Here is a 15,046-nt window from a genome sequence, read left to right as displayed (position 1 = left end):
GGTGTAAAGGAGGTATGCACTTTGGCACATATATTAGAAGCAGCACATTATTACTTTGTGAGTTATCTAGAATTTTCAACACTGACATTATTTAACATCCTCAAATATGTGTCTGATAACTGGTTAAGTAGCTTCCTTTGATGTATCATTTACAAACTAATTGTTTTGTTCAAATGACTTGAGTTTATTGTCCTTTTGGTCTTTGCAATACACTGAATAGTTAACAGCTACTGGATGTTCTTATTTTGTTTCTAAGATTATCATCATATCATTGGCATTGGCTTATAACATTTTAGGAGAAAATAACTTTTTTTAAGCATAAGCAATGCTTTTATAATCACCTACTTCAAACTGCTGAGTTGTCTCAACATCTGCTTGTTGCCATTCACCTTGAAAATACACATTTTTTTCCATCTACTTCAATCCATTGGGAGTTTCAGTTGGAGTTCCCATAAGTTATTTCTCTCCAGAAGCTGTGTCTTATCATATCATCTCACTGGAAGCCATAGGGTGACTCATTTTTAAGGAGTGTTTTAAAAATTACCAAGGTAACATATGCCTATTTTAATAACTGAAATAATACTGAAGTATGTCGAGTTAAAAGTAAATGTATGACCCCTGCAAATCACACATCCCTCCCCGGAAGGAATCCCTATTAACTGTTTGTTAACTTTCCATACTTTACATTTTACAAATATATATAAACATATAGGTGCATACATTTAAAATTATATTGTGCATTTACAATTATATTTTTTTCTTAACATGATGCTACTTACTTTCCCTTTAGCAATACATTTTAAACATCTTTCTATATCTGTACATTTACTTTTAAAACTTCTGCATAGGACATATGTAAATAATTCATTGAGCCTGCTTCCTGCTGATGGACATTCAGGTTTGTTTCAGTCTTTTATTATTAACAATGCTGCAGTGCACACCATTATATGCATATATTTGTGTATTTAATATGAACATTTTGAAGGTAGATCTCTAGAAATGGTATTGCTGGATTAAATAGGGTGTACGTTTAAATTTTGATAGCTACTTCCAATTGTCTTCCAAAAAAGCTTTATCAGTACACATTATTTCCAACCACATGTTAGAGCCTGCATTTCTCTCCACCCTTTATAATGTTGGATATTATCACTTTTTACTTTTTAATCGTTTATATCATCAAGATCTCACTAACCATACTTCTTCTGAAACAAATGTCTTCATAATAACCTGTATAAATCCTGGCTTATTGAGATTTTCCCCATAATGTTACATGCTATAGATATGTATATGTACATGGATATTGTTACATGTTAAGGATATGTACATGGATAATGGTACATGTTATGAATATGTACATGTACATGGATATTGTTACATGTTATGGATATGTACATGGATAATGGTACATGTTAAAATACACAAATGTAAAATTGAAATTGCAACCCTAGTAAATGGAGCCATTTTGGAATGGTGTGTATATCTCCTAGATGAACACTTATGGGAGCAAAAGTACAAGACAGTCTATAAAATGAAATTGGCTAATTCTGCTTCCTTAACAGTAGCAGAAAACCTAAGATGTGGTAAGAAGAGTGACAAACTATTTCTTGCTTTATCCTAGAATAGTGGTTTTAAATTTGTTTTTAGGAGACCTAGGTTTCCCAGGAGATCTCACAGGGGCTAGTGGGGAGTGGGCAGGTGTGTGGCAGAGAGAAGGCCGAGGAGGACCAGCTGGGGGCTTCAAGTTCCCTTCTTCTGATCCACCTTTCTCAGTGGCTCATATCTATTGTATACATGGAGCTTCTGAGTGAGATAATGTTTGAAAGAAAAGCTGTGCTACTAAAAAATATAATGATTAACCATATTTGTTTCAGAATCCAAGTAAAAATCTTTTAAATGAGGGGGTTGCTATAGATGGCAATACGTTTTGATCTAATTTCTCTAGCTGCCTTTCACTGGGCCAATCATTTGAACATGTAGTCTTGGGAAGAAATTAAAGAAGCCCAGTGATAGAACCTGTGCTTGAAGTGTCTTCTCAAATTGTATCCTTAAGCAGGAATTTTATGAAATTAGACTTTACCCAGCTTTCCATGGCCACACCAGCTCAGGTACTTGTTTCTAGTTCAGAGAGGTCTCCTGATTACTCTCCTCCAGTTTGAGGAAAAGACTGAGACTCCTGGGCTCTGATAGTTCAGTGTTTAGGGACCCGTTGCCTTATCTTGAGAGACTGACTTTCAAGTTACCTGCTCCTGCCATGTCTCTTAGTGGGAAATCACCGTAGAAGTCATGCCGAGCTTATGATTTCATGTTGAATGTTACAAAGCATCCCAGCCCTGCTGCCTAGCCATTGGCAATTCTCATCTCCTGTCCTAGATCATGCATGATAATCTCTAAGCATGCATTGGCTTGGCCACTCTCCTCCAGAAGCCAAGGCGTTGGTCCAGAGCTTTCAGAAGTTAAGCACTTGCATGTCCATTTCTACCAACACAGCACAGCTCTTATTATTAAATTTCCAGGGACTATATGCTTAATATTTCTGAGCTTTGTACTCTCTGACTAGTTAGTTAGGAGAGTATCTACTTGAGCAGAGGTATTTGCAACTTTTGTCAGTTCTACTCTTAAAAACCAGTAAGAATATTGGTATCAATGCTACCTCTCTATGATGATCTATCGCGTATGAACTGAGTCATCTTTGTCTTAGACTAGGAACACTAGGCATATATATTAAGGATGTGTTCCATAGTATGCAGACCCTTTGGGATACTCATTGAAAAAAAAAGTTTTTGCGGTCAAATGTATTTGGGAAACAATGTGTCATTCTTGGTGAATCAAAATGTGCATTAGAAAGGCAGCATGCTAAAAATATTTCTTGAATTTATTTTATCATGTTTTACAATTATTTTCCTAGTCTCCCTTTCTTTTCCCCTCCCTCCTTCTCTCTGTAGCAAGTATATATTTTTTCTTTTTCCTTTTTTTTGGAGGAGAATCAATTCTGTCTTGAAGGCACAACTCATAAATCATCCCAGTACCCACACTAGGTGGTGAGTGGGCACTGTGTTTCGGCATTCATGGGTACAGGCAGAATCCTTTCTGTTTACCCAGCGTCCCTGGAAGACTGCATTTTTCTGAGACAAACCACAGAAGAAAGAAAGACCCCCCTCTGTGAGGCTAGCAAGCATGAATTGCCATTCCCTACCTGAATGGGTAGGCAAACGCTATGTCGATGCTGAGGTTACTTTCTGTCTTGTTGACACAGTCCACACTCAGCCGCAGGCCTCCGGAATAGCCACCGCATGTTGCAAATGCAAAGATTGCAAAAAGCTGTGGAGAACAAATTAACAAAAAGAGGGCAGTTATTAGGATGATATTGCTTTAATGAGATATATCAAAAGGAGCCTAATGTCTGCATTGAGGGAAGTTATCGTACTTGGTTCAGCTGGAAGATGAAGGTAGAATGGAGTGAGGACTGGGGACATGGTATCTAAAATAATAGTCTGGCAAGTGACAGAAATGTGGCTTAGAGAATGATTAAAGACAGAGACAAAACAGAGCTGTGTTGAATGTGTAAAGAGCTGTTATGCCTCAGAGGGCAGAGGCATAATCCTATAGTCAAAGGCTGCAAAGCATATCACCAACTAGTTAATAATGGATGTTTCCAGGTAGGAAGATGTGGGAGTGTATCCTTGCTTTCTTCCCTTTGTTTGGCTATATTTTCTACCATAAACATGACTTGTATTTTGGAATAATATGTGTCAATATTTTGAAGTCATGGTCAGAGAATTCTAGAGCAGAGTTTGAGGATGAGTAGGTGAGTTTCTAAGAGGTGCTATTTTAGAGCACAAGATCTCAGTATATTTCAGCTTCCAACTTTCACTGGTGGTTACATCTTTGTGTGGTTGCTATTTCTAAGTCAACTATTAAAAGTTTCAACAGTTAATGTCATGGTCTGTCCTGGTGTAGAATGTGAATATGTGGAGAACCAGGCACCAATAATTAGGAGAAGGGACTCTGAGAAATCTTCTAGAAAGAACAGAGGCTTGGAAGATAGGAAGAGGACACATAAGCAAATGCTAAACTTTGTTCATTTCATAATTTGGCTAAGCTCAAAAGACTTTCTTGCTCATTTCTAAAGGAAGTCGATCAAATGCACCTAACACATGCTGCATTGCTTCAATTTATCACAATTTAATTTTAGAATTCAGATTCTTACAGTAGTTTGTGGTCACTATTGAAAACACTAGATCATTTTGCATAGTGAGAGGAGTTATTGCACAGAAGCCAACTGGGGTCAAGGGCTCTGGAATGTGACGTTGGGAAAGCTGCTTAATTTCCTCAGGCCTTGATTTCCTCAGTGACAAATAGCATCGATGAGAACTCTTCTGGGTCATTTTGCTATTTGTGGTGTGACACAGACAGTTGCTGTGGACAAGAAGGCTGATGGAGCTGGCAAGATCACCAGGTCTTTCCAGAAAGTTCAGAAGGTGAAATGAACATTACCTATAACACCTGCCACCTCAATCTTAATCGGGGTAGAAAACAGCCTCAGAATGGTTTTGTCCCAATTGGCCATTTAACTTTAATAGGAAAAGACTGGGTAATGACAGCAAGGCATTGTGAAACCTTCACAGGCAAAGCAATATTTTGTGGGTCACGTGTGTCTGTATGTGTGTGTCAGTTTTAAGTGATTGGTTTTTAAAATCTGTATTTTAAAAAAGGGAAGAATGTGACCAAAGATATAATGATTGTAGTAAGAGCAAAATGTGTTGACATGTGTGAAGCATTTAAAACAGATCCTGGCACTGTGTAAGCTCTCAATAAATGGTAACGAATATTACTGTAAGTAGCAGATGCTCCTTAATCAGATGTTCTGGGCAGTAAAATAGGAAATTTCGACTTAACCCCTAGATAAATCTCGCTGGCTATCTGCCCCAGTGAACCAACATCCAAGCAGTCCAGAAAAACTGATCTTCTTGACTTTGTTAGCTTTCGTTGCACAGGACTTGATGAAAGCTATTCCAGCTCACTCCACAATCTGGGGTTGAGCCACAGAATGCTGAAGCTGAAGATAACCCCATCTTTATGCCCCAGTGGATTGGCTTACTTCTCATGACCAAATGTTCTCTTCCTGTAAGTAGTAGTAGTAGTAATAGAAATAAAGAGAAAGTGAATTTAATGGTTCAATGCTTAAGTCTAGGTTTCATCAGACAACACTGGATGTCCCAACCCTTTCTCCCATGTTAAGATAGCATCTCTGGTAAGAAAAGAAATGATAGAGCATCACGCCCCATGCTGCGGCAATGGAGAAGGCCCTTTCGTCTCCAAATTTCCTCATCTGTAAAACAGGGATATCGTCTATGTCTCTTTGAGAAAACGAAGTGAGATGGAATATGTGTCTACATGCTACCTTATTCCGATTCATGCAGAGATTTGTGTGATATTTACATTTCTCTGGGGGCAGGAGTCCTAAGTGTGTGATGCGCAGTTGTACATGAAAGTTTGAAGGGATTGTACACTGTGGCCATTTTAAAGTGTCTACTATGGGTCAAGTATTATGCCCAATATTTAACATACGTGTTTCTATTTCACAGTGCCAACAGTGTTGTGAGGCCTGGGTGCATGAAGCTTAATATTCCTGTAGGAAAGATATGGTAGAATAGCATAATTGTTTCAAAACGTTTCATTCAAAAAAAAATCCTGGAGACATTAAAATGTAGCAAATTGGAATTGAAGGATATAAAAACAAATCTTGTCCATTTCAGTGCTTAATAGCTATAAAGAAACTACCTTGGCTTTTCATCTTATATTAAGTGCTTTATATACCATAAGGTATTATTAATACTGTCATATAATAAACTTAAGGAATGATAATTATGTATTTAACTAGTTTAAAATGTTAGATACATGGAAAGGAGGTGTCAAGACTATTGAAACCACATACACCACAATTTTTACTTTTCAATTCTCTTGAACTCTGAAAACACAAAGCACTGTAACAGAGTTAAATACGGTACCTATGGGCTTTCTGGTTACATTTCTCCCTTCCCCATCATCCTGACTGCTGTAAGGTACATGGATGTGCTTTGGTTAAGGAATAGTCTGAGGCAGACATCCAGGCCTGCATGACTCAGGAAGTTTACAATGCAGGCGCACACTCCACTAGTTATATACCCTGTTTGTGTAAGCTCATACTTAGCTCAAAGCCACTATTTTTTTTTTGAGATGGAGTTTCGCTGTTGTTACCCAGGCTGGAGTGTGATGGCGTGATCTCAGCTCACCACAAACTCCGCCTTCTGGGTTCAAGCAATTCCCCTGCCTCAGCCTCCCGAGTAGCTGGGACTACAGGCGCGCACCACCATGCCCAGCTAATTTTTGTATTTTTAGTAGAGACCGGGTTTCACTTTGTTGACCAGGATGGTCTCGATCTCTTGACCTCATGATCCACTCAAAGCCCCTATTGTCTGGAAAATGTATAACTACCCTGTTGATCTGTGCTCTTGGGCTCAACATGGCTCTTGTGCAGGTGCCGGCACTCAGAGAGAGTGAAGCTCCTGACCCCTGTAAGGGACAATGATCATCTGCCAGACAGACAGGAGGGGAGCCAGGACATGGCTCAGCTTGCTGGTGCCCAGAGAGAGAAAAAGTCAAGCTGCTAGCCTTAGAGCTGGTCTTTCAGCTGCTGAGAGGCGCTGCAGAGCCAGAGTCGACAGTTGAGATAACGGTATGAGTAAGCTGCTGATGAGAGAGCTGCTGAATAAAGCCATGTCTCATTTACCTGCCGTCTCTCAAGTGTTCTTCTAGCCCTCTGCCCCACATCCACCCACTCCTCTCTGCCCTCAGCTGAGGCTGGAACCTGACCCTCAGCATGACAACTGCTTAAATGGAAATCATACTATGTGACTGATGCCAAATTCACATGGGTTTGGTAGGATTGAACAAACAATATCTGTATAATGCTGGGAGAGTCAGATCCTTTTGAGTGAATAAGTTATTACAAGGATGGTTGATTCTGTATTTTGGAGTGTGAAATCAACTCCTTCAGGGAAAATCAGCCAGTGGCCTGGTCCTGTAATTGGAATACATCAAGACACAGTGAGGAGAGGGCACTGGAGGCTCTCCAGAGGCCTGAGATTCTCTAGGTGTTATCTTGAAAGAGTGGGAGGGGACTTGATAAATCTTCCTGCTGATTCCCCTCCCAGTTACTCGTCCAACCATTCCTCCTTACATGGGGGAACAGAGCAGTTCTGGGGTGAAGCAGACCTAAGTTTGAGCCCATTTCCTAGCTGTGTGACACTGAGAAAATCACTCCACTTCTCTAACCCCCAGCTCCCACATCTACCAAATCAAGACTAACATGCCTCATTCACTGGATGTTTAATGACAGATTTGCTATGTGCCAGCTGTTGGGGAACAGAACAGTTGAACAGTGACAGAAAAGACAAGGATAGGGAAGTTTCCCGCCCACAGTAGGGCTTAATGCCAGATGTGGGAGACACAGCCAAAAAGCACATACTAATAAAATCATCTCAAATTGTTACACGTTTAGAGGGGAAGCTATTCCAGACAGGAGATTACACCTGGGGGTGGTACATTTAAGCTAAGACCTGGGAGATGAGTGAGAGGAAGCCATGCAAAAAATGAAAGTAGGAAGTAGGATCCTGGTCTCTAGACTTCCTATGTTAGTGTTCTAATGAGCTCTATGGTTGGGGGAATAATGGTTTCTTTTTTTTTTTTTTTTGCCACATATGTAATAGTTGATTCTCAAAGGGTGCAGTCTTCCTCACCCAGAAACGTACCATGGGTACTTTGGTGACCTAAAGTTCTCTCTGTTTCTCCTGAGTGTCTCATAAACACACAGCTGGAAGCTCATTACCGAAGCAGAGCAGGTTGTCCTTGCTTTATCTTTCTTTCCTTCCTTCTTCTTTCCCTCCTTCCCTTCCATCTTTGCTCCTTCCTTCCTCTCTCCCTCTTTCATCCTACCTTTCTTCCACTTTTTACCCTTGGTGGGGGTGGAAGATATTAGAAGGAGGAAGGACCTTGGAAGATGTGATAAACAGCCAAGGCATTCCTTTCTTGGCCACTGATGCTTGAGAGGCCATTGATGTCAGCAGCTGAGAAGGCTTGTCTTACAGATGCTGGGTTCTGCAAAACTAAGTGCAATTCCTAATGTAGACAATTTCCCCTTTGGAGAGGCAAAACACACAGAATAACTTCCCCTTCAGAGAGACAGAAAAAGACAGAATAACTTTCTGTTATATAGCCAGGATGAGGGTGAGACTAAAAGGCTAAGGAGTGAGAAAAGCCTGAGGGGAGAGTGTGAGGGGGGTGGTGTAGAAATAAGTGAGATAGAGAACTAGAGAGAAAGCTCTCTATTTGAGGCTGACTCTGTGATGAGTATAAGCAACTTGATGAAATATGTAAAGACTTGGTGGTGTGTGTGTGTGTGTATGCACATGTGCACACATGTGCGTTATGCTCCCCAAATTCTAGGCTCCGCACGTCTATCTTCAGCCAGCACAGTGCCTTCTTTCTGGTAATGTGGTGTACTAGCTCACCTTGCTAGACATTGAAGGTGTAACCCAGGGGCAAAAGTCCATTTACCTGTTCAGGTAGAATTATAAAACTCTATATTCCCATCTTTCCTTAAGCTCCTGATACTCCTCAAACAAGCAGACACTTCACCCTCCAGCACATTCTAAGATAATCAATGTCATAACCACTGGCCCAATCATTCACTTCCCTTGAGTTCAGGAGACCAAAATAAATCACCCACAATAAACTCTCATTTCACTACTGTCTTAGATGACCTACGGCTCTGTTCCTTACAAAAAATTACTCTCAAAATCTATAAAATTAGCCAACAGAGAACCCCCTTGTATGCAGCATGATTAGACAAACATTTAGGTGACACAGAACAAAACTGTCCTGTGTTTTCTGGCTTAATAGGCATCCATAAACCAAAATTGCCCATAGCAGGAACGATATCTTTGCAGTTAATGACATCGAAGGTTTTCCCCCCGGAAAGAGAGCAAGCAGCTCACTCCTTGGTGCTAATAGATCCACACAAGGAATATCAATGAAAGATGATATTACTCCTTCTGGTTAATTTGCAAGTCATAGTTAAATGCAACAGGTTGGAGGAGGACAGAAAATCAGGCTGATTAATGGCACTTTTAGGGATGCTTAGTCTGCAGTGAAGTTGGGGAGGGGATATCTCCCAAGGCCTGGGACACAACCTTCATGTACCAATCCTGGAAGAAATAAGAGTCAGGAGACTGGCAGGAACTAAGTTGAGTGTGCCAACAAACGAATCTCCCAGGAATAAAGCTGTGTTTTATAGCATTTGCCAATTTCCATAGTGTAAGTATTTCCACCATGGCCAATTCCAAGCTACGAGCATACTGCCTCTAACCAGGAAGAGATCTGCATGACTCCACTGCCACCAAGATGCTCGCCTGGACCAGGGACCTTGATTCACTTTGAGCTTATTTCATTGATTCACTCTTTTTCCATTATGTATAATCATTCATTCATTCATCTACTCAATTACTTACTCACTTATTTAGTTAGTTATTATAGCAGAGGCTGTTGATGTCCTACTGATAGGTACAGCTTCAGGGGTCAGTCTTCATACACACCAAAGGCTTCCTCCCTCACACACCTGAGTTTCCCTGCTGAGGACATTCCGAGGTAGCACGAGTGTGCCTGTCCTGAGACTGGAGCAAGGCAGATGTCCCCAGGAGCTAATTCCCTGGCAGCTTTCAAACGATGTGAGAAGGAAATTGGTGGCTAAAAACTTCAATGTTCTTGCCCTTCTGGGGGACAATTTTGAGATGTGTTCAAAACAGTTTCTCAGAGGGTGCTTGTTGAGACTGAACCCCAGTTTCCCACAGAAGCAACCTGCTCACCACACATCATTGGCTGGCTTTCCTTCCTGCCCCATCCCACTGCCCACTTGCCATTGTACTTCCCACCATTGCTCCCCAAATAAACTTATTGAACCAAAATGGTCTCAGGATCTGCCTTTGGGAAACATGACTAACACAGTATCAAACACTAACTGAGTGGGCATCTTTTACTTTGCAGGCATTTCCACTACCCTAGGACTATGATAATAAAGGAAATCATATTTCCCTAACCCCTCATCTCATGCTTCTAGCTTACCGCATTCTAGTCTCTCTGGCTCTCTCCAAATCAACTGAGCTCCTTCCAGCTGTAGAACCTTCATGCTGTCTGTCTCCTTCACCTTGCATGTTTTGCATGAAGGGCCTCTTCCCATTCTTTCTTTTCTTTTTTAAGGAGGAAATCTTCTTTGACTACATTAACTAGTAGTCACTAGTTACTAAAGTTAAACTAGTAGTCACTCGTTACTAGTTAAAGCCTACTAGTAGTAACTAGTAGGCCTCCTCATTTTAGTACACACTCACCCCTACTCCCATTATTCCATTTTTTAACACGAGGAGACTTTTAAAAATCGGTATGTGTTTGGTATTATTTAATCCCTTGCTTATGCTTTTTTTTACCACTTCCCTAAGGAAAGGCAATACACTTGTTTTTATTGCTGCAGCTCTACCACCTTGCACGTGCTTGGCATGAAGTAAGTACTTCCTAAATGCTTGTTGAACTCAAAAGAAATAAAATAAATAAATAAATAATACCCTTCCCCCACCTCCAGGGAACTTGCTGTCTATTTGAAGACACAAACAAGCTAACAAACAGGAACTGCAATGGTACATTACTGTGGTGGCACAAATTGGAGCACGTTGGGATAATATGTGGTATATACTTGCAGGCGAGGGGAGGGGACATAGCTGTCTGGAGGAATGGATAGCTGAGCAGAAACCAGGAAAACATGCCTGATTTATTCAGGTAAGAGGGAGAAGGGTGTTTTAGGCAGAGAGAAGCAAGTCGAAGACATACAAGTGGCCGGGCGTGGTGGCTCACGCCTGTAATCCCAGCACTTTGGGAGGCTGAGGCGGGTGGATCACGAGGTCAAGAGATCGAGACCATCCTGGTCAACATGGTGAAACCCCGTCTTTACTAAAAATACAAAAAACAATTAGCTGGGCATGGTGGTGTGTGCCTGTAATCCCAGCTACCGAGGAGGCTGAGGCAGGAAAATTGCCTGAACCCAGGAGGCAGAGGTTGCAGTGAGCCGAGATCGCGCCATTGCACTCCAGCCTGGGTAACAAGAGCGAAACTCTGTCTCAAAAAAAAAAAAAAAAAAAGACATACAAGTGAGCAAGTGAGGCACATTTGGGCTGTGCATTTGGTAAGGCTGTATAGGTTCTAAGGTAAGAAGAGAGTTACTCAGTTCAAGAGGCAGACAGAAATATGTAAGTTATGGGCTACCAGGGATCCTAAAATGACAGCCCCATGGCCATATCCAGCCTTGTCTCTTCACCTATGTATGGATGCTTTCACGCTATGATGACAAAGTTGAGCACTTGGAATGGAGAGTCTGTGGTCTACAAAGCCAAACATATTTACTCTCTGGCTCTTACAGAATTAGTTTGTCAATATGAAGAAACCTGGGTCTTTCAAGAGGAACAGTTTTTCAGGAGGGGAGAGGCATTAAAAAAAAGTGCAGTTCAGAAAGGCCACACTGATTATGCTGGTAAGAGGACTGGCAGAAGGTGGAAGATAAGGAATTGTCTTACTTCCCCAGGCAATGGGCAAATCCTTTGCCAATGGGACCATGCTTCAGGCATCTTTGTATTCCCCATTGGGCCAAAACATACATTGTCTGCGGCTCACAAATTTTATTGAGTAAGTGAATATATCAATGAATGGGCAATGGAAGAATGAAGTGCTTGAAAAAGGGCATTTTGGCACTGAATAACTGAATAATCAATAGTCACTCCTTAAAGGATGATGATGATAGTAATAATAATTATATTTAGTTTTCTGTATCAGTCTTCTCAGTAAGTCCATCATTTACACTGGCTTATTTAAGCCTCTTAACAACACCCTGAAGCTGAAATATAACCCCTCATTTTACAGATGAGGAAACTGAGATTAAACAGCAAGACCAAAATCACACGATCTACTTGTAAGTGAAGCAGTCATGGTTTGAACTCAGGTCGGCCTTTCTCTAATGTGTATCTTTCTTCCTCCCGATCCTCCCAGGAGTGTGAAAAGGGTCTCTCTCCAATGGAGCACACTGTGGAAAGATTAATACAGAAATACTGACCATAGATGGGCTTTCTAACTAAGGCCTTCTCTGTCACATCAATGTTCAGAAAGAAAGATGAGGGCTATATGAAGCGTCTGTAAGACAAAGCCCTGATTGTCCACATTGCTGCAGGTGGTGCCTTAGCAACACCCAAGCCTCCACTCTGCAGCATCGCAGGCTCCCAGTGCGAGGAGTTAGTCTGGCAAGATCGGAATATTCGAAAAGCCTGATGTGAGTAGGTTATGCCAATTACACTTGACAAGTTCCTCCTCCTAATTGTCAACCACCCACAGCTAAGGGTGCCGGGTTCCTCACTTTCATGCAGCTTCACAATTCAACAGCTCATAGGTTAAAGAGGCCGAGAGACTACCCCTCCTCCCTGCTTTGATGCCCCCGTCTTGTCCCATCTCCTTTTATGATTTGCCTTGAACTGTTGATTAGTCCTCAGCATTTCTGAGAACACAGCTGATTACTTCAATAGTAGCCCTAAAAAAGAGAGGAATGTGTACCTGATTGTCAGGATATTTTCCAATGCAGAAAGAACTTTTATTAACTGTGGCCTCCCTCATACTCTACTTGCTATACAGGAGGCCCCCGGTAGACAGATGAATGCCTCTGAAACTTAATGTTCCATTCCTACTGATCTTCACCTAATTCTTTCTTTTCTTCTCCTACTCATAATCATATTTTTCTTAGGAAATTGATCAATTGCTTTATCAGCCATCAGTTTATGGTTACTGCTATGGGAGTATAATACTGTGACCCAGAGGCTTTTGTAAATAACCTTGTAAAACCTCATAAACAGGACTTTCGTGTGAAGATAAAAACTGCAAGTTGTCTCTGGAAGACATGCAATTGTATTTTATTTGGAGGTACTGAAAACTATTGTTAAAAGGCTTTCCCCACAGAGCTATGTGTGTTTTCCTGTCTATAATATATAACTATTTGTGCTCTGAAATGGCCCCAATATTGCCCATACTGCATTCCATTTCATGCTACCTGTCAAAAAATTGTGCCCTTCTAACTGCTTTGTGATTTGTGTGAAATCTTCCCAGGCAAAAGCAGCCTTACAGAACTGGTACCTCATGCCATCAACTGGGGAATTCTGAATAGGCCCTATAGAAGGAAAACTCCAAGTTACTTACATGGCAAAATAAGTTTCTGTTTTCATTTTCTCAAATATCTAGTCTGGGGACTGTACCACGTGGCAGAATATTTGGCTGTAGATAACAGAAAGCCTGACATACAGGGGCTTAAACAAATAGGAGTTTGTTTTTCACATATATCAGGAAGTCTAGAGCTAGGTGGCTACTGGTATTGATGATATCTGGATACATTTCTTTGGTTCTTACAGTCTTTGCCTCGTCACAAAATGGCTTCTGTGTTCCTGAACACATTTCCCTGCATAGGAGACTAGGAAGTGAATATTCAGCTTTCCTGAGTCTTACAGGGGAGGTGGGCAAGAGAAAGAGGGTTGGGATGGTTGTTGAGTCAGTCAGTCTCCACTCTCTTCCACAGAAACTGATGAGAGAAAGCTGGCAGAAATAAAACAAGCTTCTAAGGCATATTATAAAGGAAACATAGCATTGTCAAGCCCATTCAAGATTCAGTCATTTCTTTTTCACTAGATACTTCCTAGACAGCTCTTTGCCTTTATGCAATGAGCTAAACTGAACTCTTGCCCATGAATTGAAATTTAAATTTCTGGGTAAGTTATATTTTTCCACATGATGCCTGATACAAATCTTTAAAATAAAACAACACATGGCTGAAATGGTAAAAACAATTTGGAAGCAATTTTCATTTCTATAAAAAATAGAGTAATTAGCCAGGCACAGTGGCTCACACCTGTAATCCCAGCTCTTTGGGAGGCCGAGGTGGGCAGATCACAAGATCGAGACCATCCTGTCCAACATGGTGAAATCCTGTTTCTACTAAAATACAAAAAATTAGCCGGGCATGGTGGTGCGCACCTGTAGTCCCAGCTATTTGGGAGGCTGAGGCAGGAGAATTGTTTCAACCTGGGAAGTGGAGGTTGCAGTTAGCCAAGATTGTGCCACTGTACTCTAGCCTGGCAACAGAGGAAGACTGTCTCAAAAAAAAAAAAAAAATAGAGTAATTAAATTATGAAGTAGCCAATCAATATTATGCAAGGGTTAAAAAGAATGAATAGTAGTACAGAAAGCTGAAAGTTGTTTCTAATCTTTTTTTTTTTTGAGACGGAGTTTCACTCGTTACCTAGGCTGGAGTGCAATGGCGCGATCTCGGCTCACTGCAACCTCCGCCTCCTGGGTTCAGGCAATTCTTCTGCCTCAGCCTCCTGAGTAGCTGGGATTACAGGCACACGCCACCATGCCCAGCTGATTTTTTGTATTTTTAGTAGAGACGGGGTTTCACCATATTGACCAGGATGGTCTCAATCGCTTGTCCTCGTGATCCACCCGCCTCGACCTCCCAAAGTGCTGGGATTACAGGCGTGAGCCACCGCGCCCGGCCATTTATAATCTTTTTAAAGCAAAAAAGTAAATACATGTATTGCATTTTTGTAAAAGAAAATATTTGTACATATACATACAATATATACTTCATAGAAATTGAAACGGTCTAGAAATATAGCACTGAAGTGTTACATTGAGAAGTAGAAGGTAGAGTCAGAATCTCAGTTTTACCTATTTTTGCACTAGGGGAATTTCTTCTAATAAGCATGTGTAACTTTTATAACTAAAAACTGATTTTCTTAAAATTGTAAATGCAGACAACATCTGGGTAACTTGAGAAAAGTAAATTCAGAACTGTCATTAATGGGTGTGCTGCCTTCACTTTTGTTTGGATGAAAAATGTAAAGTTAAAGAAACCCACTCCATTTGGAATTATCGT

The 15,046-nt window shown here is 41.0% G+C and overlaps 1 protein-coding gene across 2 annotated transcripts in view; it reads right to left on the bottom strand.

Moving 5' to 3' along the window:
• Positions 1-15,046, bottom strand: part of SYNPR (synaptoporin) — a 361,132-nt gene that overhangs the window by 141,138 nt on the left and 204,948 nt on the right. For both annotated transcript variants that reach the window (XM_008981963.3, XM_002758518.6), the window contains one exon: positions 3,194-3,318. In XM_008981963.3, coding sequence (XP_008980211.1) covers positions 3,194-3,318 — 125 coding nt within the window. The remainder of the gene's footprint in view (positions 1-3,193; positions 3,319-15,046) is intronic.

Source organism: Callithrix jacchus, chromosome 15 (assembly GCF_049354715.1).
Source record: "Callithrix jacchus isolate 240 chromosome 15, calJac240_pri, whole genome shotgun sequence".
Classification (NCBI taxonomy): domain Eukaryota; kingdom Metazoa; phylum Chordata; class Mammalia; order Primates; family Cebidae; genus Callithrix; species Callithrix jacchus.
The sequence above is the reverse complement of the archived record's forward strand: the minus strand, read 5'-3'. Positions and strand labels throughout refer to the sequence as shown.